General features: G+C 28.7%; 1 protein-coding gene across 2 annotated transcripts in view; it reads right to left on the bottom strand.

Moving 5' to 3' along the window:
* Positions 1 to 399: 399 nt before the first annotated feature.
* Positions 400 to 26012, bottom strand: part of LOC107447103 (structural maintenance of chromosomes protein 5) — a 51345-nt gene continuing 25732 nt past the window's right edge. For both annotated transcript variants that reach the window (XM_016061921.4, XM_071179146.2), the window contains exons 15-25: positions 25090 to 25159; positions 24046 to 24147; positions 23191 to 23391; positions 19281 to 19403; positions 17587 to 17691; positions 16938 to 17009; positions 14610 to 14708; positions 11474 to 11701; positions 9906 to 10085; positions 2311 to 2406; positions 400 to 701 (exon numbers count right to left, since the gene is read on the bottom strand). In XM_016061921.4, the coding sequence (XP_015917407.1) occupies positions 540 to 701; positions 2311 to 2406; positions 9906 to 10085; positions 11474 to 11701; positions 14610 to 14708; positions 16938 to 17009; positions 17587 to 17691; positions 19281 to 19403; positions 23191 to 23391; positions 24046 to 24147; positions 25090 to 25159 (1438 nt within the window). In that variant the 3' untranslated portion in view covers positions 400 to 539. The remainder of the gene's footprint in view (positions 702 to 2310; positions 2407 to 9905; positions 10086 to 11473; positions 11702 to 14609; positions 14709 to 16937; positions 17010 to 17586; positions 17692 to 19280; positions 19404 to 23190; positions 23392 to 24045; positions 24148 to 25089; positions 25160 to 26012) is intronic.

Raw genomic sequence — 26012 nt, 5'->3', positions numbered from 1 at the left:
CAATAAAATCTACAGATAAAAAGAATCTAGATATAAGAATATTTCATATTGAAATCAACATTTAATAATTTAAATTATCAACCATTAATGTTCGAAGTAAAATTATTTATATCAATATAAAATATATTGAATAAAATATTTAAAAATTAATAAAATATATTTACTAACATAAGCAACAATTAATAAAATATATTCTATAACAATATTTTGTATTAGTTAATATACATTAATTTTCATTGTTACATCACAATTCATCCTTAGTAAAATGCAATTAATTTATCAATAAGCCAATCATCCCTTATTCTATTTTGCCAGCTGATTGGGGAGATCTCTGTTTTGTAAACTATCAATGCCTAGCAGATTGAAAAGACCACCCCGTTTTGCAATATTTAGCTGTTAAAAACTGCACGATGGCTAGCTTAAACAAAGGGGAAATTCATTCAGTGGGGAAAGCATTAAGTGTTCAATTTAAAATATGACTAAAACAAATTAAAAAAGATAAAAGTTTCAGAAGTCAGATTGGTAATCAGATACTGGCTTTAGTTTTCAGATGACATATAGTCATTGGATTCATTGTCAGATAGATACTTCAGTCGATCAATGTGTTTCCTAACATCTAGGTCCATTTCTAAAAAGCTTGAGTTGAATATGATATGTACCTTTATGTCTTTATATTCCATTATTTCCAAATCCTGCAATAACTAAAAAAAGACAACAGAATTTTAAATAAGCATTAATTTAAACATTTTAATTAATATAGCAGTTGAATTCTAACTGTACCTATTTCAAGGAAAGAAATAATAAGACTGTGGTGCGCAAGAGAAATAAAATAACAAGCATTTAAATTTAGTTTTATTAAAAATAAAAAAACGTGTTGCTAAGACAACTCAATAATATATTACTATCTTGACGTTCTATAGATTGGGATGTAAAAAATATTAATGGATGTATATATTTTATATTAACTTGTAAGTAATTGTATATAATAAATGTTGCGGTGTCTGCAATATACTTCGTTTTTATTTATCCAAAATCGCACATGGTCAGAACACTGAAAGCCTTCCCTTACAAGACCACTTGAATATATGACTTGATTGAAAATAAATTTATAGTAGATTGATATAAAGCAATGGAAATCTTAATAGTAAATAACATAGAGAAAAAAATATGTAAATCAACATGAAAAAAATCAAATCAATAGGGTAATTTTATAAGCAGCATTGAACAGCTGACTCATTTCTGAGTTTACAGCTATCAATGTTCAATTCAAAGGTCTTTTAATTTTGAACACAACCTAGAATACAAGAGTACTTCTGGATCAAGCATGAGGGCAAACTAGCCTTCATGGAGAAATTCTTGATGGAACTTACCTGCATTTACTGTATGGTGAGGAAAACCTCCTATTGTTAGCCCGAGAACAAAGGAGTTCTGACCCATGATACCTCTACCACTGAGGATATATTATGTCCAATAGGATACTTGTTAAAATTCACACAAATTGCTTTTTGGAAAAGAATCAATAATTGGGTAATTGCTAAAAGTGATACACATATTGCTTTTTGGAATCACCATATTACTAAAGTGCTAAAATATTTACAATAATTTAACAAACAATGCAATATTTCATACAGTACTATACAATTATGCTTACAATAAAAATAATTGATTTAATTTAAAATAATGTTTAAATCGTTTTTCTTTTTATTATTATTATTATTACAGCATGATATTGTGACAACAAAATGACATGAGCTTAGAAAGCACAGCCACAATAAAGTGTGATTTTTAGTGCAACACAGATTAGTGAATTGTAGTTTAAAGCTTCATGGTTTGAAAAGAATGGTAAATATTTCTATCATTATCTTTCCTTTCATGAATTTTTGCAACAAAAAAACTGTAAACATTAATTATTACATATTCATTTTATCATAAAATCTAAGAATATTTTTATTAGAAATTATGAGATAAAATCTTAACCTTAGTATTTTTCTCTTCCTGAACAAGAAAATAGGTGGAGAAATATTGTTTACCAAAAAGGATACATAATAAAATAACTTATGAAGCATATTCTATTTTTTTTTCAATTAAAAAAACTTTTTATTTAAAAAAATAGTTATATATCCATTACATTGTTGTTATCATATTTGTTCTGACTAATGTTTGCATAAATTGTACAACTTATTTTCAAATAAATAAATCTATGAATATTCATTGTCAGATTAGGAAAAGTGTTTTATTTACAATAAATATATTTTAAGTAATCTTATTAGTAATTAAATTAAACAATTCACATTGAACAAAGTCAATTACCTTTGGAGTTAAAAGGAAATATTGTGGACAAAATTCATTTTTAATATTCAGAGCTATCAAATCATAAATTATTCGTTCATTAACATCATCCATGCCCTAGAAAGCATAATAATCTTATTAAAAAGTATATTCATTAACATTTAACAATAAAAAAAAACAGTTCAATATAAAAATCAATTACTTACTAATTGAAAATTAATCTTATAAAGCTCTAATTTGAATTTCAATAATTTGTTTTATCCTATTTTTTTCCGAATCATTCCCCAAATTGCTAAAATTTTGAGCTTAATCTTTGTGCTAGAAATTATGATTCTAACTAGCTCTTGGTTACTTAACACACGCAAAATAGAGCACATAAAAAAGTCACAAAAAGAAATATACAGCATCTTAAAAAGGAAAAAAAATTATACAATGAAACATTTATCATTCTTAGCGACAAAGACTATCTTGCAGTTAGCGGCTGAAGATGAACTGACTATAATGTCACCAGATGGCGTTCTGTAACAAGTTTCATTGAGATAGATTGCCATGGTTCAGTGCCGTACGCAGAATTTTTTCAAGGGGGAGGTTCATAATTTTCAGAAATTACTAAAAGAAATTCGAGTGTGTTATAAAGCACTATTATTTCCCTAATTTAGACAGCTAGACAATTTTGGCTTTTTATTTAGACAACATAATTTAGTTAAATTTTGTTTTTATTTTTCAAGTTTAAGAATATAATTTTTTTTATAATAAGAGGTAAAATATTTTATTTTTATTAAAAAGTAGGAATAAATCAAGCCAGAAAAAACTACTCATACTGTAACAGCTACCTAAATAATAACTGTATAAATGTGAATATTCAGTGTATCTGCTACATTTTAGATTTTCAAATTCATGACTTTTCATGATTTTCCATGACTATTTCCAAGAGTTTTTCATGACTTAACAAAGTTACTATTTTCTCGGACAAAAATGCAACAATAAACTAAAAAATGCATTATAATAACATTAATTGAAATTATAGGTATAACCAAAACTGCTATACTCTGCATCTTCATATTTAGATTTTAAATTTAAAAAACAGAGTAAAGAAAGAGTTGAAACAATAAAAAAGCTGAAAAAAATACAAAAGCAAATAATTTTTTTTTCTGTAGAATTATATTCTAAAGAAACTTTTCTTGCTCATCTGAAAGGAAAGAAATACTCCTGATTTTTCTGTTCTCATTTCGGAATAAAAAAAATTCGCCAATGACTGGTTTGCTTCAACTAGAATTTTAAATTAATAAAGTTTTTAAAAAAATAAATAATAAAAATTCTTAAATCACAGAAGAGTTTAAAAGATAATTCCCTCTAGAAATGATGTTTTTTTCCCTCATTTTTTGAAAGAACACCATAATTTTTAAAGAACATGATAAAATAACTTTATATTCTAATAAAATATGCCTGAGTGGTGATTTTGTTAGGAATTCAGATATTTGGAACAGGATAAAATTAGATTAATTGGAGCAAAAAAAAAAAAAAAAAAAAAAAAACAATGTTAGAGCAGCAAAACAAAATTTGAAGCATATTTTTTAAAAAAAAATTAAAACAAGAATTTAATAACAAGAGTTTTTTGTTCATTAATAACATATCTTATTTTTTACACTTTTTTGAAGGTCCTTGCATAAACAAATTAAGTTTCTTTTTGGCATCTTCCAATACTGTTAAATATTCTGCAATCCTCGACTTAGCCTCAGATAAGAGAAATAGAATTATTAGGACATAGAATTTTTTTTTTTGAAGAAGAAGAAGAAGAAGATAAGGATGTCATCGCATTTGTGGTATCTAGTGCAACATCTATTAAATTTGAATTTTGCCAAATTTCTGCATTTTCAACATACAAAGATTTTAAGTGCTTTCCTGTCAAACTAAGAAAAGCAGAACTCTTTAAAAAACGCCCTAACAATGTTTAAACTAGAGACACCATTTCATCATACAGCAAGTGAATCAATGGTGTCTCAGTTTGGAAAAGACCTAAAAATTTATCTAATTTAGCCGAAACATTTCTTAAAAATGAGCTTTTGGCAAAAGCAATATAAATTCAATATTGAGTGGCTCATACTATTTTTTAAATTAATAATTACTTTATTTAATTGTGTAAAAGATAATTTAAAACTCTAATTAATTTAACTATTAAAGGTTATTGAGTATATTTTTCTTAAAATTTAAATAAATGTTATTTATAGTCGTATATTCAACAAAACATTAACAAGATTAATATTGATCATACCGAATTTATAAAAATATGTAAAGAATTAAGCAAACTTTAATAAATTTATATTACTAATGTTAATTAGTGAATGGACCCTAAATTTTTTTAATTAAAATTGATTACCTAGTACAGTATTCCATTAATGAAATAATTAAAAAAATTAAATAATTTTAAAATGCACATACAATGAGTATTGAAGCTAAAAAATTTTTGTCAGAAGTAAATTATTATATTGTCCCTACACTCATAATATTTAACAAATCTATAATAATTTAAAATTTTTATATCAATTGTTTTAAATCAAGTCTTTATGAGATGAATTAAAGTATTTTTGAATGACAAATCTGAAAAACAGGAGATTTATTTGCTGCTTTAAAAATTCTGAAAGCCCCTCTCTTCATACTTATTTAAAATCTTGCCTCTAAATATTATTAAGTTTTTTCCTAAAACAAAATAAGAGCACCGAAAATTTTGAAAGTAATATAATAACACAATAATAAAATGCAATAAGTAAAAAAAAATTTTAGTGAAAGAAAAGTAATAATGTATAAAAAAATGTTTGCAAACAATTTGCAATTAGTGGATGGTCCCTCAGATAAAAATTTACGTTTAAGAAACTCAATTAATTCTATCTTTATTAATTAAATGAATAAAAGGGAGATGGAAATTTTGAGGTTTTGAACCTTTGTGATTCTTGACTGCTCTGAGGATCAACATGAAAACATGTACTTAGTGAATGGTCCCCAAGTTAATTCCAAGATCATGGGTACTATTCTATAAATAGAATAGAGCAAGAAGGCCATTAGCTTGCCATTGACGAAAACGATAGCACTTCAATAACGATGAAATTAACAAGAGAAGTAAAATTTTCTTTTGCTATTAAAATTTGGCGATGTTTAACTGGTCCCCGAAAATTCGTGGGAAGTCTCGGTTCCAATTGAGAGAGTGAAAAATGAAATCTGAAATTTAGAATATCTTGCAAAATGAAGCAGAGTTGCACATGAGAGTGCAAGAATCCTTCCCACTGAATCCAGAGCAACCCCCCACACGGCAGTAGCTGGGTTGCCGCAAAATTGTGACTTGGCGATACCCAGGGGGAAATATCCCTTTCGGCACAGAGTGGCGCAATTTAAGCCTACTACTTCAATTTGGAGCGTGTAGGCGCAGGTTTTCACAATTGGCACGGATCGGCGCAATTGGCGCAGCACTTGCAACACTGGGAGACCTAAATCCATGACTTTCCATGATTTTTTTTAAAAAAATAGCAAAAATCATGACATTTCATGACAAATTTTGTTCAATACTGAAATTCATGACTTTCCATGATTTTTCATGACTTTCCAGGTGCGCGGATACCCTGAATATTCCATAGAAAACCTATGAATTTAACCAAAAAATAACTTACCAACAAATAGGGAATTAAACCAGTATGCAAACACGCTGAAAATTTATTGATTTATACAGTAATATCCAAACGACGGGGTTTTTTTGCAAGTTCGTTTAAAATGTATTCTACAGCTGGGGTAAATTTTCTATGAATGCTTAAGAGCGCTAATCCATTCATTCTATTATTTCCCGTTGAGTTGCGTAAATAAGTCTTCAAACGGCGCAAAGTCGAAAAGGATCTTTCGTTTGCACTCGTTGAAACAGGTAGAACGACCAATATTTCTAGGAGTTTGAAAATGTTTGGTGTTATATCTTTATTGCACATTCCAAGAGCACCCGCCGCAGTTTTTGGAGCACTACCTCCGTCTTCACTAATCCTTTTTAATCTTTTATACCAGAGTTTTAGTTCAGACTTAAGACTTTCTTTACAGGTATCCAAATCTTGAGCGTAAAATTCCACTAAGGTTTCAAAAGCCTTTATGTTTGAAGGTTGGCATATGAAAGGATCGGCAGGTAGAAGACCCTGAAATCCTTTCAAAATATCACGATGCGATACAAATCTTAAGTCTAATTGGGTTATAAAATTTTCTATAAATGGAATAAAAACACTAACTCTGAAATATGTTTCCGGTATCGATGAAGGAAATTTATCGCGATTTTTCTGTCTTCCCGTTATTCTAGGGATTTGCATGGAAGTGGAAGATCCAATGCTTGTTAGCATAAGAGAAGAGCTGAATATTTCAGAGAATGTTTCAGTGGCATTTTCACACATTAATTTTAGATCTTTAATGACATCTTCTGCAAGACTCACTGCCTCTGTCAAATTTATGCTTGTTTTTTGTAGGTATCTACAGAGATGGATTGTTATGGTGAAAACTTTGTAAATGCACAAAAGAGATATTACAAACTGGCAATTAGATACTGTGCACAGTAAAGAATTAGCCTGGGTAGCTGATTCCTTATCCTTCCATTCTGATATTTTTTGTAGTGTTTCGACGATAGGCTCGAAAAGTTCCACCACAGCGGTTACTGAGTCGTATCTTTCCATCCAAAGGGTTGCACATAGCTGTTTAATTTTCTCCCTCTTAGAACTGGTTTCCATCTCCTCTATTGCTGAAGATAGGACATACTGTCTTTTTGGCGTATTTAAAAAGTCGTATAATGTTTTAGTTGTCCCTAAGCAATTTCTAATGCCAGTTATTTCGCATGCATTTGATACAGCCAAATTGAGGCTATGAGCAGAGCAATGTACATAGAGTGCTGATGGGACAATACTTCTTACGTGGGCTTGCACACCATTAATTTTTCCACTCATTGATGCAGCACCATCGTACCCCTGTCTACGTAACTTTTTTATATCAACTTTCATAGACTGTAATTGGTCTAATATTGTTGTTGCTATTGCTTTTCCGGTTAAGTCATGCACCGGAATGAATTGCAAAAACTGTTCGGTGATGTTAAAATTTTCTTTATCGAGATATCGAACGCATAACGATAATTGCTCTATACCTGCAATATCAGTTGTTTCATCTGCAAGAATGGAAAAGCAAGTTGCATCATTAATCTTGCTGACTAGTTTTTGCAGGATTAAAATATTGCAAACCTCAATAACTTCGTTCTGAAATCGAGGGCTGGTATACTGAGCATTTTTTCTGATTGACTCGAAAATGTTCTTAAGAGTCGAATCGTTCTTACTCCGGAAACGAAGCAATGCCCGAAAATTTCCGTCGTTCTCTTCACCTGGTTGTTCAGCAATTATTCCCGAATCCTTATGTCCTCTTAGAGCGAGACCTTGATTTCCACAAAATAGAATGGTTTCAATGATTGGAGTAATGTTTTTTCTATTTTCTAATTTTCTTCTGCTTGCTGCCCTGTCAACTTGTTCATCCACAGGTTTCATCTTTCCAAGCAAAATATTGTTTAATGTCCCAGCAGTTTTGATCGATTTTTTGTGATAAAGACATTTCTCGTGTTCAGAAAATCGCTCTACAGCATTTTTCCAGTTGTCAAATTTTACATTGCACAATTGACCTAAAGGTTGCTTTACAGAACCGGCACCACTTGGGGCGAAAAGTACACAAAATTTGCAAAAAGCACCACCCTTAACCTCTGAATATGCAAGCCATTTCCAGCAATAAAGCAATTTGTTTAGAAATTTCAATTTTCTTTTTCCTTTCTCAGGAAAAACAAATGCTGGATTGGGTTCCCAAACATTTTTAAGTATATCCAGTTTTTTATCCTCGCATGTATTAACTTCTGAAAAAAGTCCAATGTCATATGGGTGGGAAGTAACACTTTGAGGGCCGCTTTCACATTCATCAGATTCTGTTACGCTAGAAACGTTTTCTTCAACAGAAGTATCACATTTCTGTTCAACAGAAAAACTTACATTGATACTAGATGCTGTCACCTCACTAATTTCAGGTCGTGATTTTTTCTCAAAGTAATTAAAAATTGTTAAATTCTTGCATCTTGACATCCTAAAGATCCAAGAACAGCAAAAATTTATAGATATATATTGGCACAGAAATATCCGCTAAGCTACGATCTCAAAGTTTCGAGCTGGAATGAATAACTTCAGCGAGCACAGTGTCTCCAAAACAAAACAGATTTAGAAACAAGCTCCGAAAGACAAGCGGCAGAGATAACTCTTAGTCTGACTAACTAACTCCACTGTACTCCGTTCCCCCTTTCATATAATTTTATTACCGCATCTACAAAATTCTCGAATTGTCTCAAAGACGACAGAACGTCTAGGATTCCAGACCTCGCGAATGCCAGCCAGTCTCGAAAACTATCGCGACTGGCAGGACAGAAAGGAACCAGTGATCGGGGCTCACCCGTAACAGTATCACGTGAATTTGGTTTCAAAAAGACAACCCTATTATAGTAAATGTTTTATCAGTATTCTGAGAAATACCGTGAGAAATATATAGTATATATAGCCAAATAAAAATATATAGTCTTAAAAAATAATAACCCGCATAATTTCCACTAAAATTTTTATTTTTGTCTGTATTATTTTGTAAATTCACTTTGTCTGAGCTCAAGGGGGGTTTAAACCCCCCCCCCTTGCGTACGCCCCTGCCATGGTTATCTGTACTGTAAATAGAACTGTTACAGGGTTAACTTTAATTTACATCTAATGTCAGTCACTTTCTCTCCTATTAACAAAATAAATGTTCAACCTTTAAGACCCTACTTACTGATAACTTGGGTATATGCAAAAAATTTTTAATTAAAGCACTATAAATATTTCTGAAGAATTTTCTAAAGATTTGATATTAATTTTCGATTCCTTTTTCTTATTTAGTTTATCCATTATGGGGCCTTGGGGCATAGTCACTCTTTGGTATTACCACTGACAACAGAAAGGCTCTTTTGTGTTAGCAAACAGTGTGTCCCCTGATCATGTCATTTTGCTAACATACATATCTTTACAAATTGTTCTTTTTTGCTTGATTTGTGTTTCTAACTTTCTAAACAGCTGCTTTATATCAGCAGTAATACTTTTTTTCTTCAGGTTTTGAGATGAACATAATGAAAATGAATTTTAATCTTAATTCACAATAAATATTTTTAAATCTTTTTGTGATTCTAGCATTTTTATAGAACAAAGTTAACTACATCAAAAGTTTAAACTATATGAAATTAATTATTTAACCTCTGAAAGTATATCTATTTTAAGTCACTTTTGTGCAACAGTAGCAGCAGTGCTTCATTCACGTCGTTCCAGAGCTGCACAATGGGTTATTAGCGACGGTCTGGAAAATATTTCTGACGATGAACCAAAAACATGTATAAAATAGCCCAATGATTTGCGCAAAGTCTAGCATTCCACAAAAAAAAGGTTTAATGAAGCCTAATACCACAGTCCACTGCAGGACGCACTTTAGTCTAGCATTCCACAGTTTTCATCTACTGCAAAGGGTTTCCATTAAAAAAATATATATAAAAGGGATATTGCAAACAATACCTGATTAATTTCATCAATACATCTAAAGGGAATTTGCATGAGATCTTGAAGGGAAAGAATAAATATTATTGCAGCCACACTACACTCTCCACCGCTGTGATGCGCTTTAGACAATTCTGCAAAAGGTTCGCTGTCTCTATACTTCACATTTATTTGAAGTCCATAATTTAGAAAGTCATCCTGTCAAAATGTTAAAAAAGAAACACAATATTTAAAATAAAGATAACCTTATAATTAATAAAAAAAAATTAATAACAAGGTTAATTATTCATCTTAAATAGTGGTGTTTTACAGCAATATAAGTATTTATAAAAAGAAAATTGAAAGAGACACACTTTATACAGAATATTCAATCTAATTGAAAATGAACTGAAGAAATACTGTGTATTTTGTAACATAAACTGTTATATGTAGATGGCAAAACTACATTTTTTTCTTATAAAATTTAACAAAACTTCGAATTCTTTGACTCAGATGATAAACTCTGTAATAAAATGAGTACAGACAGTTGTTATTTTCTGTTTAAATTTTGATCCTCAAAACTAAGAATGGATAAGTATGTAGATTACTGCCTTAGGCTACGCGCAAAGAACTTTTTAATCCTACTGATTCAATCAATGAAATGTAATCCACCTTATAATTTTGTTCACTACAAATCATTTGTGGTTGCTCCCTTTAACATGGTGGATGTTACAAGATGAGAGTGAGGATAATGTGAAGACCACCCATCAGGGAGGGAGATAAAAATTAACAGATTAGTAAAGAATGCAGAATGCGCTATATTTAAATTTGTTTTTGTGGTAGAACAGTACAGAACCCGTTATCCGGGAATCAAAAAACCGGAACGAAATTCGATAAATTTTCAGCCATTTTTAAAAAAAAATTTTTCCTCATAAGATTTTAGGATTTTTCATTCTTTTTTGAAAGATGTTTACCTTACCATCAATTTGGAAATAATTATTAGTGTATTACTTCATCATTTTTTCTTCTGTTTAAGATTATTTTCAAATATTTATTTATTTATTTTTTTAGTTGGGTTTAGCAATAAAAAAACGGCGATTTCGCCGTTTTTTTCGAGTTTTCTGATTAGCGATTCAGAAAACCGGAAAAATCAGTTATCTGGAATAACGATGGTCCCAATCGTTCCGGATAATCGGTTCCCTACTGTATTACATTTGATCACATGATTGAGGAGGACTATGACAGTTGAATACTGTACGGCATTAACATTTAATTTTAGAAACGTAAATGGCAATAAAACTGGAGACATTAAAAAAATAGTTCATTAGAAGAAAGTTAAATGTTACAAGCATGACAGCCATGTGATCATATTCAAATTGGCATGCATGACAGTCATGTGATTATATTCAAATTGTCACACATGACAGCTATGTGATCATATTCAACAGCCAGCAAAACTAACATAAAAGCCAAAAAGAAAATGAATAATAGATATTTTTTAACTTCTTATGTCTAAATAAAATAGAACAAAGTCAAGAGTTCTAAGAAAAGTTAAATAAGAATAATACCATACTAGATACAAAATAATATATGAAATAATGTATTACCGAATTATTACAAGTGTCGAGACAAACTTCTCCAGCGCAGCCAAGTTCTGCATAGTATCTACTGAATTTGTTATTCACATTAGTAATGTGTTTTTGTAAATCAGGTAACCAATTTTCTTTCTTTCTGGCCATGTCTTTTTCTATTTCTTTTACTTGCATTTGAAATGCTTCAACTTTTTTTTCAATTCCTAACACTTGCTGTGTTCTTTCATTAAATTCGTTAAAAGCCTAAAAGCAAAATTAAAAAAAGCAATAAGAAAATTACCTACATTTAGCCCCAACTAATCTAAAGTGTAACAAAAAAAACCAAATAAAATTTTGGTGAAGTTTGAATATTTAAGTGTTTTTAAATACTCAATTTACATAAAAATTTTACTGTAACATAACATTGCTATTATTTAAATCATTAGTGTTTTTGTATTACTTATCTTCTAGCTTGTTATGATTTGTGAATAACCTTTTTGGTAAATAACTTTTCTATTTAGTTAGTTTATGCGAAAAATTATGTAGGACAAAATTGGGGCTAGTCATAATCTTTTTAACAGCAGCGACATTTTTAAACATATGGCCAATTTTTCATTCACTTTTTAAGATTATTCGAAAGTTTTAAAGATTTAAAAAACTATTCGTATTAACCTTTTTTTATGGCTGGACGAATTGGCTGGAATGACATGCTTCACATTCTCAGTGCCATAAGGAAAGGGTTAATAATAAAAGAAATTTCTTTCGATGCATTTCTAAAAGTATGGTAAACATTACAAGGTTCATTTTTAAATTGAAGAAATATTTTTAAAAAATTAATTTAAAAAAATTTTAGAATATTATAAAATAATGTTTAATACAAATATAAACCGATCTGTGTATAAGTCAAAGAGTGCGCCTTTTCTTTGGAAATTCCCCCAAAATTCAAAACTCACATGTAAGCCTACATAGAAAAATTAGGCACACTACACTTGGAAATAAAAATCTAACCCCTCTCTTGTAGTAACAGGAGATATAGTAACAGTTGCACCATGGATAAAAGAAACATGATCCTTCTGATCTTGTAATTAGATCTTTCATAAAAAGTTGCTTTAGTAACAATATATATGAGAATGAAAATCATTTAGTCTATGAAGAAACAAGTAAAATTAAAGGCATCGACAAAAAGAAAATGCAGAAAATCCAATGACTGAACAGGAATTTGCTGAACTTTACAAAGAATCTTATTCCGATACAAAATTTGTTGGATTTCAGCGTGTTCTTTTTTTTAAGGTATTCTCATTTGACTAAATATAGGTAACCAAGAAGATAAAAAAATAAGAGTATTCCTTAAAAAATTTTCTTTTTATGTGTTTCTTCTTCAATTGTTACATTCCCTTTTTTACTATAATCAGAGCTGATTGTGAGTCCAACCCAAAATTCCTAAAAATTTCTTGAGTAAAATCATTAATGACACATTTCAAAAAATTAATGTCTTCATAAATTTAAATAATTGATATTTTCAGAACATTAAATTCTAAATAAATTATATACAGAAAATGAATAATTATGTATAAGTTTACTTTTATCTCCAATCACATTTATACTACCAGAAAAAATATTTACAAATTAAAGATGTCAAGTATAAATTCTAGTTCTAATATTTTTAAATAAAATATACAAGAATTTTTATACATAAATGTGATCAATGATTTCTTGAAACTTCTGGAGCGTGATTAGGGAAAAATCTGAAAATTTGGATTTTTTCAGGAGCACAATCACCTCTGTATAATGTGTTGTATTTTTATGTTACGTATTTTTAGGTTTTCGAAGTACGTTTTGCGATATTTACTGATTATCGCTAATTCTCGACGAAAGGAGAAGCATTTTTGTTGGCGATGTCTTCCTCAAATTTGCCAAAGTTAGTGGATCTGATTATAAACTAACCCCCTCATTTCAGCTTTTGAAATTTTTTTTAAAAATTCTAGGGCCTATATTCGAAAATATACGGCATTCATAACAATTCCATATTTATTAAAAAATTTCAGTAATAAAATGCACAGAGTGCATTTTAGAGGGGGGGGCAGACAATTTTTAAATTTGTCTGTTTGTTATACTTAGTTGCCCTGTGGTTGATGGTGATTGTTAGACTTTGACTTAGAGGTTAGGAAGCTCCAAAGAGCAAAACACATTGACTAGAGGTCTCTTGTAACCAAAACTCTAAATCACGATTAACAAGAAAGCTTTATAGCTGAAATAAAGTTCAGCAAACACCTGACAGGAAACACTTCCAGTTCCCAGGCCTCAATCAAATGTTGCTCTAAATGCTCAAATCTTTCAGCAAAATAGACCTCACAATCTAAGTATATGCCTCCTTTTCAAGATGACAACCTCGACAAAAAGGATCAGATACAACATCCATTATGTATAGGTATCTCCTGAGGGTGCAGTGTCCAGTGAGAAGGCCAATGATCTTCCTCAAACTATTCCTGTTTCAAATAAGAAGCTCTTCTTGATGCACATTAGGACAGTCACGATTCAGCTCTTTAGCCTGTCTTGGACCATCCGAGTTGCTCCATTGCTTGTGAGCAATTTTGCCATAGAGCTTGAAAATAGATGCCCTGAATGATGAGGGTGAGATTCCCAAAGCTGGTTCAGGGCTCCAGAAAATTGCACTGGGGCCAGCCCATGTTGCTTTGTCAGCCAGCTCATTTCCAAGAATACCCATATGTCCAGGTACCCAATGTAGATATACCTTGTTACGAGTAGAAAGGTCACAGAGGACCGAGAAGCACTACCACACTAGTGAAGAGGTGAAATTCATTCCCAAATTTAAATTTACACAAATCTTATCCGGACACGCTCGTTGTAAAGAATACCTACATAGATTCAAGCACGTAGAATCTCCACTCTGCAGCTGTGACAAAAATATTGAACATATTTTATTCTTCCGCCCTGAATTAGACTCTCATCGTAGTGAACTATTCAAACATGTAATCACTAGTGGATTACAATGGCCACCAAACTGTCATACCCTGCCAACTATGATGATATTCAAACAAATGCAATAAAAAAAATTACAGAAAAAATAATTTTAAAAAATGCAGTTTATGTATAATATATAATCTAATATTGTAGTTTTATCTTTAATTAAATAAATAAAAAAAGCACATACTGCAGTAGTATCTTCAGAATTGTCCAATTGTGTCTGTATTTTATAAATTTCTCTTTGGAGATCTAATACATTGTTTATCAAATAGGGTTTGAACATTTCCTAGAAATAAGCATTTATTAAAAAAACAAAACATTAAAAAATAAAATGTAATAATATATACACACTCATTTATTGTGAGCCGTAATTTACCGAGAGATTAAACTGCATAAAACTCTGCTACTTTCAACATAATTTTATTTATCAAGAAACTTTATATACACTTCTGAAAAATTATTTTATTCAAACTGCAAAAAAAAAGGTATCTCACTATTCATGAAAATTTTATTCCCTTTGAAAATATCAAAAGAAACTAATTAATTTAAATTGTTAAAAAAAATGAGTGCTGATAAGCATGAAATATTAACAATGTAAGTACAATTCCCTTTTACATGTAGACCATGAGATTGAATGAATTTTCCCAAATTCTGTAAAAGAGATTGTTTTTTTTTTTTTTTTTCCTTTCTCTCTTTTTTCCTTTGAAGCACGAGAGCCAATTTTGGCCCTTTTGCAGAAAAGCCAGAACTTATCCTCAGTAGAGTAAGATATTGATAACAGATGATGCTGTTAAGGCTGCACGCCTACACAGTTGAACATTACATTAAAATGATTAGGATGATTGCATTCGTTCATCTCATTCCGTTATGTCTTGCAAATATATCTAATTGTATGAATTCTCAGTCCAAAGTCTCTTCCTTAAATCACCACAACTAAAAGACATAAAATGGTATCAGAGGTAAAACCTGTTTACCAAATTGAATTTTAAAAATGGAATAAAGGAACTTCATTTCTAGAAATGAATATTTGAAGCTGAAGTGAAACTGAAACTCTTCTACACTGCTTGTAGAAAATCAAGATCAATGCTCCCAAACAATTAAAACTAAAATTAGCAATTAAAGAAACTTTTGAAGGTTATATGGAATAGACAAAATACTCAAAATAAAAATTTTAAGAGTAACTCTAGTTTAAAACCTTTACTAATTTAAATTCACATATTAGATTTTTAAAAAAATATCAAAGAAACCCTAGACTAAAAGTAAAATTGTTCAAGTTGGTCCTACACAAAATGTTCTAAAAATGGTAAATTATATGTCAGAAATGGGTTTTCAATTCGAAAAGATAAACAAAATAAAAATTAAGAGTTTATTCAAACACCTGAAGATTTTATTCAGGAGCTGGCTCTGAAGAGACTGTGTTACCTTCCAATAATGTACAACTACCAATTAATCATCCAGCTTATCCGACATCTAAATTTAAATGAAAATTAACGAAATTTAAAAGGTATGATTATGTGTTTTTAATATATGTATATGTATAACACGCCATTAAAAATTTATATTGTATAAATTTCAATTTTAAAAAAAAGGTATTTAAGATATTGATAATTGATGGTGCTATTAAAGCTGTACACCTACACTGTTATACATTACATATCAGAATAAGTCGGATGATTCCATTCTTTCATCTTGTTCAATTATGTCTAGTAAATATGTTAAATAAATTGTATATGTTCTATATTTTAAGTCTCCTCTTTTAATTACCAAAACTAAATGTCATAAAAAGTAGGTTGATAAAAATAATGAAAATTAAAAGCATTCTGTAATTTTACAGCCTAGAACTTAAATGTGTAGAAATTATAAAATATTTGCTAGTTGGCCTTCCCAAAATATTATAGAACAGACTGGATTGAATAGAGACTCTAACGAAGATTAATGTAAGTCATGTTACTCTAAGACAAACTCAAAGTATAACACACACGATATTCATTGCTAAAAATTAATTTAATACTTAACAAGCAAAAATATTCACAAAAAATTAAAGGAAGCTACAAACTTTGTCTGGTGACTTTGAATAGACAAAAAGAAAAACAAAGAAAAAAATTCATAGTACACATAAAGAAGAAATTGTGTACTACAATTTATTACTCTTTGAGAAATAAATTGATACTATGAAAGATAATGGGCTGAACTCAATGCATACAAAACACCCTTGAATATCAAATTATGTTCATCTACTTAAAATAGATATTAATTTAGTAAAAATAAAAAAATAATAATAATGATTAATTTTAGTTTTTTTTTTTTAAATTATAAGTTTAATTGTAAATTTAGGTTGCTTTTCTTAAAATTGCATATATTTTAACAAAATTGTATCAAACTAGTGGTCAAATGAGAACAAAAGTAAACATTTTGTTTTCTTTAGTCCATCAACATATGATCTTTATAACAAATGGTTTGAATACCATATTAAAATACTAAGCAAATCGAGCAACTTCATAACAATGAAAAGTACCTTTAAAGCAGGAATAATCTGTTCAAATTTTTGACGTATACTTGCATTTGAATTCACATCAAAATCAGGATCCTAAAATAGTTAAAATACAAACTGTATCAATAGTATCTAGAATTCTTTTTTATATAAGAATCATCGCTAAAGTTTATAAGCTAGAAGTCTAGATAGACTGAGTTATACTTTGAACTTGATAGCATTTAAAGATACTTGTATTTCCAAAAGAAACTCTTGGCATTACAGTTAAAATACGTAAATGAATGTAAAATATAAGATCGATTTTAATTTTATTACTTAATTATTAGCTAAAATAACATTCTTTTAAATTTTTTAACAAGAAATACATTGCACATTAAAAACTAATGGTTTTCAAAAGGTTAAATATAATTTAAATCAAATCTTGTTTTCCAGATTAATAAGTCAATGAGTATATCATTTTTATTGAGAAAAAATTAACATTTTGAAATAATATTAATTTGAAAGATATTAAAAATTTAATAAGAAGTCTAGTTTTTTGACATGATAATAAATAATTATATAAGAAAGCAATACTTTGACATGTAACACATAGTAATATATTGAAAATAGTAACATTTAATTTTGGAATTTTTTTAATGTATGTATGAGAATATAATGTTATACAATTCATTACCTCAGTTGAATTTTCTTTTGGCACTAGCTTAATGAGCTCAACCATCAAATAATAACCTTTTTGCATCATCTGATTAGAATTTTCTTTCACTTCCTCTAGATCTTTCTTTATAGCAAATAATAATTAATTTTTAAATATCATACATAATAAACACTCAATATATATATATATATATATATTTAAAAAAATCAATTTAATAAATGTTTTAATTTTTTTTTTTTTAGTGTGTGTAAGTCCAATTAACACAGGCAAACAAAGATTTAGCTCAATTGTTGTAGTTTATATTTACGTATAGTAATTTAACAACAGAACTATCAAATACTTTAAACTGCTGTACAAAAGCATTTTAGTATCTAATTAGTTTTTAAAGAGCGTGACGTTACATAAAAAAGATGCCAAGCATGTATCTTTTCTTAATTTTCTACATTAAACAATAACAAAAAATTCCCTACTTTTGTTAAAAATCAAAATGGAACACTTAATTGTTATTTTATAGATTAATTTTATTTTTTAAAATTGAAACTTCAAGGTATTTATTTATATAATAAAGATAAATAACCAGAATTCATAAAAGTGGCCAAAAAAAGAAACTGTATTCAATTTTTGAGTAATGAAATAAATTCTTCTGTAAGGAAAAAATAAAGGTTTACAAAAAAAATATATTCAGATAAATAAAGAATTATATCTATTTGAAACCGTTTGCATAGGTTTCAAAAGCTTTACATATTTTTGTAATATAGATACTGTATTGCAACAATTTATAGTTTAAAAAAAGCTAAAAATAATGCTCTTTCAAGGAAAATGAAGTAAAGATTTCAATTTTAATATTAAATTTGGTTTATTTTTTTACTGATTCTTTCAAAATTAAATCATTTAACCCACTGACAGTTCTGCACGTAAAAAGTCAAATTTTAACTTGCAGTCTTCACCGCATAGCAAAACCGGATTCTATGTTATTAGATAGGGAAATAGTGTATCACGGAAAAACATTTTCCTAGTCTTGCCCTTTTGCTAAACCGCCAGTGGGTTTAAAAAATAATAATAATCGCAACAATTACTTTCAAAATTAGAAAAATAAGTTCTGAATTTTTCGTATAGTCTTTAATTTTCTTGTTCTTTAGCAACTTTAAATTAAAATCACACTTCAAAAAAAATTAGGGCTTGGTGTTTTTCTGGTTTTAATGCTTTTAAATTTGCATACATGTATAAAAAAGATATTTACATTTAAACTAAAACACAATAACAAAAATAATTGAAAATTAAACTTTAAATACCAATAATTGTGGTCTTTCAACTATAAAATGCAAACTTTTTTTAATTTAAAACAATTTTTAAAAAAACAAAAATACCCAATTATTTTCCTAAGTTTTTAAGAAATAGTAGCTCATGGAATGCATATCCTAAATGCTAAAAAATGAAAGTTTAAAGTCTTTCTGGTTATGTTGCATTAATTTTAATTTAAATGCTAATTATTTTTTGATTGAGGTAACTCAAAGGTGTCAAAATCCTTATGCCTGCACCAAACATGACATTTTGTATGATTTCAAGTGGTGTTTCAGTCAGTTCTGATAATAGGTGAAATCACTGAATTTTATTGTTTTGCCATAACTTTTACAAGCAACTAGTTGTTTTCAAGAATTTCCGATTAGAAAATGTCAAATTTTTGAAGAATCACCCACATATTAAAAATATACCTCAACTTCTTTTTGTTCTTTTTCTTTCTCTTCCAACAACTTTTGCATAACTACAAGCTTTTTCTCAGTCAATCGTGCTTTTAGGTAACATTTCAACTTTTGCTCCATTGTAGCAGAAAAGTCCTAAAAGAATATAAAACGCAAATAGTAGACCTCTGATGAGGGTTAAATTCAGTTTTCGGTAAATAAATATTTGTTTATTATTAGCTTTAAAAAGAAAAAAATACCCAAGTTTTGCAACATTCTGTTGATTGTCAAGATCAAATGGGATGATCCAATGATGTTACAAACCAAATGCTTACATTTATTTTAGGGCTAAAGAGTGAATAGCAGGGTTAACAGGGGTATGTCCAGACATTTTGTAAAAGGTCCTGTTTTTGTAAAATTGTGAAAAAACTATTCATAATTTGTGAATGTAAAATAAGCCTTAAGTCACATTCCTTCAACCAGGGTCCTGTTTTTGTGAATTTGTGCTAATAGGTTCCTGTTATTTCAAAAATTGCTAAAAAACTTTTCAAGAAGTTTTTAAATTGTAAATAGATACAAGATTCTGCTCAACAATTGCTGCTACTAAATCAGAGATGCAACATACAAATATTTGGTAACTAGCCAATGCTGCTCAACACAGAATATTCATTTTGGACGAATAATGGAAACAAAATCACTCACATTTTTAATAATTTCAAGAATGTGAACACAATGTTTGTAAAAGTAGAAATATTTAAACTTAAGGAAACTAAGTTATCTATACCGTCTTTCTTCCCTCCTCCCCTGGAAGGGTTTATTCGATTAACAAAACAATAATGAAGATAAACAAATCTGTGAAGGGTTGGATTAAAAGATAAATTATTTTGTGAAGGGTCCATATTTATGAAAAGATATTTTGCGAAGGGTCCATTAACGGACCCAAATTTCTTCTAACCAGACCCCTGGCTAGCTCACTTCTTTGAAGTGACTTGTGCCATTCCCAACTTCTGATTTCAGTCTGTGACGTTACGGTGATGCAGCATCAACTTCTCACTTTTAAAATAAAGTGTTTTGAATGTAACAAGCATTCTTTTTTTTTAAACTTATTTCAATACATTCACTGTTTTCCATAATATTTTCTTTTTATTTGGAGGTGATTTTCATCTCATCTGATTGCAAAAATTAAACAATAGTAATCAAATACGCCTTACAAGAATTATTATAAAACACAAAATGAGAAAACGTAATTTTCCATGTTTCTCCTCAGAAAATATAAAGGTGACATCAAAGGAGTTACAAAATGTACTAGAATAATTTATCCTGTTGTGAATAAAAACGCATTATGTTTATTCAGTTGCTTAATATCTATTATTAAAATTTTGCCACTGAAATTGATACTGTCTCGTAACTTAAAACAGGTAATTGGTAACTTATTCTTCCAATTTTATAATCTATTTTTGAATGCCATTATTCTAACTATTTTTTTTAACTATAATGCTTTAATTTCAAGCATTTATGAGCAATTGTAATATTTCCCAAAGATTTTTATTAACTAATTACCATTTATGGCGTTTGTTTCCTAGTGATAATGTAAAAAAAAAACATTTGATATTCTATATGAGAAAATATATTAAAATTAAGCATCTCAATTGATAAACTATTGTTATCTAACTTTTCTTAATCTATGCTTTTTTTTGGAGAACCCATGCTTTGCCACCAGAAGGAGTTGTCGGGTGCAACGTCATACTCCATCATAGCTTTGAATTTATATTTATTTTATGTTTAGATATAATTGTCAGATTATGCTGGTACTGACTTTAAATTAATCAAGATAAGTTGCAAGCAATAGCAGTATGTCATACTGCTATTGCTGTTCCTCTAACTTTGTTTTTTTATGTTATAGTGCATGTCTTTTTTATCTTGCACCCATGGCTATGTTAAACCTACTAAAAGTTGCATCTTGCATTCTTCATTGTATCACATTCATCATTAAAAATATTTTGAAGTCTTGCGAATATTATCTAAGAAAGAACTATGTTAGCAGACGAACATTTGCCGTCCTGTCATAACGAGAGAGTGTTATCCATGCAACATGTGATTATTTTAACAGTTTTAAAAAAAGTATTGCACTCCAAATTCTACTATTAACTGAAGGCTTATTACAAAGTAAAAGTGGCGATTCAGGTAGAATAGTTTACTGGAGATTGGATAGAAGTTAACACTGAAAGTCCTATAAGAGAGATGCATACCTGCCGACATTTGAGAAATAAAATAATGGAGATTTTACTTCTTTTTTTTTTTTTTTTAAACGACTTAAAGCTCCTCTTGCACCTCAAAGTATAGCATGAAGCTTACAGTTGTAAGTACAAAACAAAAAGAAGAAAAATTTACATTAAAAACAAAATTCCGCAAGGCCGCAAGACTTTCAAGACGGAGATTTTACTTGCAACATTTTTTAGGCTACAAGTAAAGTTTTGATACATTAAGAATAATCATGCAAGTAAAAATGAGAAATTCAAAATTGGAAATAATATAAGCACTTACATTTAGCGAAGTAAAAAATATTCATATGAATCTTAATCTAAAGAAGATTTCTTTAAACCATTATTTAAAATTACTTAAACTATTAACACTCAACATACTGTAGTACTGGCAATACCATTATCTGTTGAGGAAAAAGAGAAGTATTTTTGCCATCAGCAGATAGTTTATTGCCAAAAATATTTTTTTTGTTGCATTACTTCAACAAATACAGAGAAATTTGAGAACATACAGGTAAACAGGAGATAGTCGTAAAATAAACGAGTTTTCATTAAAAAACAGGAGATTTGGCAGGTAGGGAGATGTCTCACCAACCGCTGACACTTCCATGTCAACAAGAATGTGAGTGAAACTTGCTTATTAAGCAAAAACTTGTCTGATCTGAAGGTAGTCAGTATATCTGTTCTCATTGACAGGCAGAAAATATGGTTCCTTACATTCATCATAAATCTCTTTATTTATTCGGATCCTCTAATACTCTTCCTCTTTGTATATTGCGGCGAACTTCAAATAAATCATGAATCTAAACTTACCAGTATGTGCAAAATGATGTTGAGGTAAACTTCAACTGCCTGTTAATTGATAGAAAAAGTTACTACCTTTTAAATGGAGATGTTATTCTGAGATTGAACTAATGAATGACTAAGAAAAATGTTTGTACTGAGAAAAATAATTTTAGTCAATAAAGTCTGCAACGTTTGATATCAATACTTTCTAAACTTTATGTATATTAAGAGTTGCAGTCATATTTCTGGCGAATCAAGAATGCACAAAATCACTTTGATCTTTGATTTTAAAATACATACCAATAAAGATATTAAGCGGAGGCGAATATGAAATTATAAAAAGGAAGAAGAACGATAACTATTCAGTCAGTATCTACATGCAAATAAAGATATTATGCTGAGATAAAATTATAAAAAGGAAAAAGATCAGTAACTATTCAGTCAGTTAATGCAAGGTTGGTCAGAATTATATGAGGTATACTAACAGAATTTAGATGATAAAAGTTTTTTTAAATTGTGGGGAAATTATATTATTTATATACACAAGGTGTTGCTTTGTGATGATCATCTTTGATAGATATTTTTAAAATCAAAGTCAAAAATTAAGATAAAAAATAATGTATGTTAGAGATCAGATATAATGAGGAAAATAAAAACAATGCAAAAAGGCAGTTGATTCAATATTTAAAAAAAAAAAAAAAAAATTCAGTAAAAGTATCAAGACATAGAAAACAAAACAATCATTGCGTATAAAATTAATACAAATTAAATTTTGTGAAACTCCTTTATAAAATTCTATAAACATTCCAGCTAAACAAAACATAAATCAATAGTTTCAACAGTTCAGTCTAATCAGAATATTTAATCACAAACAGTAAAATAATAACGAACTTTACCATAAGAGAAGCTGTAATATGATGAATGATTTGTTCATTTTGAAGCACAGAGTTACACATTTCTTGAACTTTTTTAATAACAATATTCTTTTCTGATACTTCATCTATAAGCTCTTTTTTCTTATTTTCATATGAAATTATCTTTTGATTGAGTCGTCTCTCATACGTACTAAACTCCTTTAATTTAGTTTGGATATTTTTCTGTAAACAAAAAAAGACAAAACATTTAACTTAATTACTACACATTTGGACACAACTAACACATATGGACTTAAAGCAACTGAAAAAATATTAGTTAATGACTTAAAGATAATTTGATAGTACTTCAGCACATTACTATAAGTAAGTTATGATGCTACAGCACAATGCTTTGGTGGTAAAGTTGCTACAGGCATTATAGACTCTGTTGGTAAAAGGCTGGGCGTAGTATGTTTGATCTTGCGACCTGACAAAACAAGGGTGTTTATGCACCAAGATGCATACTAAATCTATTGCGGCTGCCCTCTAGAACAAGAGTGCCAGTTCAAGCATTGTTCAAGTCATCTGACCAAAATTAAAACTTTGTGGCATTCCTTCCACAGCTTTTCTCTACTTTTGAATTTGCTAGCATTATTATTACTTTGTCTTCATCTTTCAGTTTGAGTATTTTATTTCTACTATCTTAATTTGATAGATAAGCAAAACAAATTTTTGCTATGTTGATGGTATCAGAAGATAGCTAAATAATTAAGTATCCCGAACTGGTTATTTAGATGAAGTTGGTATCAGGTCAATTTAAAAATTCATATGATTTAAATCACATGATCATCAAAATTTATTTTTAACTGTATGTCAATAATGAAAGAAAAAACTTACTTTCATTTCTCTTAGCATGTTTTCTTCTCTTTCCTGTTCTTCTATTTTTGCCTCCAACTCTTTAAGCTTAGGCAGAAATACATCAGTCATTTCCTGATTCTCCTAAAATATAACTATTATAGGTTAATAAGGTGATTAAATAAGTATGATTACAAACTTAAATTGGCAGATGACTGCAAAACTAATTTACCTCTTATTCTTAAATGCTTCCAAATAAAAAACTATCATTAAACAAATTTTAATGGATTTTACTTAAATTTTAAGAAAAAAATGCTGGAAAAAGTTTTGGAAGTTCTAGAACTTACAACTCATCAATAATTAAAACTTAAGAAATTTGAATTTAAGTAATTCTACTTTTATTTATATACAGTCCAACAGTCAATATTTTAACAGTTCCTATAAAATTAGGTCTTAATATACTCCTTTATGTAAAATATTGAAAGAAACTACAGTTGCTTTAATTTCTTCAGAAATTCACTTATTTTTCTCTCTAAATGCTGCTTTTATAATTTTCATTTACTTATTTATTATGTATTAAATAACTTAGAAATTAATAGCATTACTTAAACAAGATTTTCTCCTTGAACAATAATTTTTTATCATTTCTTCCATGTGGGTTAGAAAAAACTTATTTTTCCGACGCAGTTTTTCGGTGTGTTTTTCTTTATTGTTATTTATTAATTTACTTTTTAAAGTTTGAAAACACTTGTTATTCCTGCTTGGTGGTAATCATTTTAACGACAATGATAAAATTAAAGCTCAGTCATGGATTTTGCTTTTTTTAGGCAATAAATTTCTTGGAAACGAAATAAATTCGGAAAATTATAAAACCATAATACAAATGTTTGAACAGAAAATAAAATCATGTAGAAAATTAGATGAAAGCATGAACAATGTGGGGAAAAAATTCTAATTATATTCACATTCTGTCTATTAAAAAAATGACATTATTAAAAAAAAAAAAAAGATATTGCAATCATAATTAGAACAACAGAAAACTGAAATTAACAATAAAGAGAAAAGTGTGAAATAAAAACACTTTACTTGATTATCTTCTATGAGTGATTCTAAATTGACAGAATAATTTCCAGAGCTTCTTAAAATGTCACTCTCCCTATGAAATAAAGAATTAAAACTTACAATTACATATGCATATTTATTATACATGCGTTATGATACAAGCTATTATACATGCATAATGATACAAGTTAATTTCACCCGCAATATAATTGGTTTAAAGAGAATATAAGAAAAATTGTTATCAAAATTATTCTATTCAACACTATATATTATTGCACAGCTAATAGATTGGCTTTTCATATTAATATGACTTTATGAATAGGACAGAGAACAATTAACAGAAATTTTGAGAAACTACTAGACTTTTTTTCCTGTCTATTTTTCTGTTTGTAAGTTTTTGCAATTTTGGTTCCTTGATAAGTTTAAATAAAAATTTGGTTTGGAGGCAGATCACACTGTTTGCCCTTTTGGGGCAGATCACCAAGGTACATCTCTAATGATTCATAATTTATTTTGGACATAAAATTTTTTGAATGGGTGAAGACAAATAAAGAAAAAGGATTATAGTCTTATAATGTGTGTATGATTCAGGAGAAAGCAGAAATGTAGTAACTGGATATATCCATTCAAAACACTGAATCAGTTAAGAAAAAAATTGACAATTGTAAACAATTTTTAATAATACTGAAAATATTAAACTTATTATTGTATAAATATTCTTCATCAATTTTAAAAGCTAAAATTTGAATAAATGAAATGGAATAAGAAATGATTTTTTTTTTTTTTTTTTTGTAGTAGAAAGATTAAAAAAGCAATTATTTATGAGCCCAATCCATTCTATTCTCATTATTAAATGACAATATTATTTTCACTTAAATTAAAAGGAATTTTTTTTTAAAAATTTGATAATGAAATAAGTATATTTTTATCACATTAATTTATAAATA

This window comes from Parasteatoda tepidariorum, chromosome 3, assembly GCF_982258835.1.
Source record: "Parasteatoda tepidariorum strain Cologne lab strain chromosome 3, Ptep-v5.0, whole genome shotgun sequence".
Classification (NCBI taxonomy): Eukaryota; Metazoa; Arthropoda; class Arachnida; order Araneae; family Theridiidae; genus Parasteatoda; species Parasteatoda tepidariorum.
Note: the sequence above shows the minus strand (reverse complement) of the source record. Positions and strands in the feature narration are given on the sequence as shown.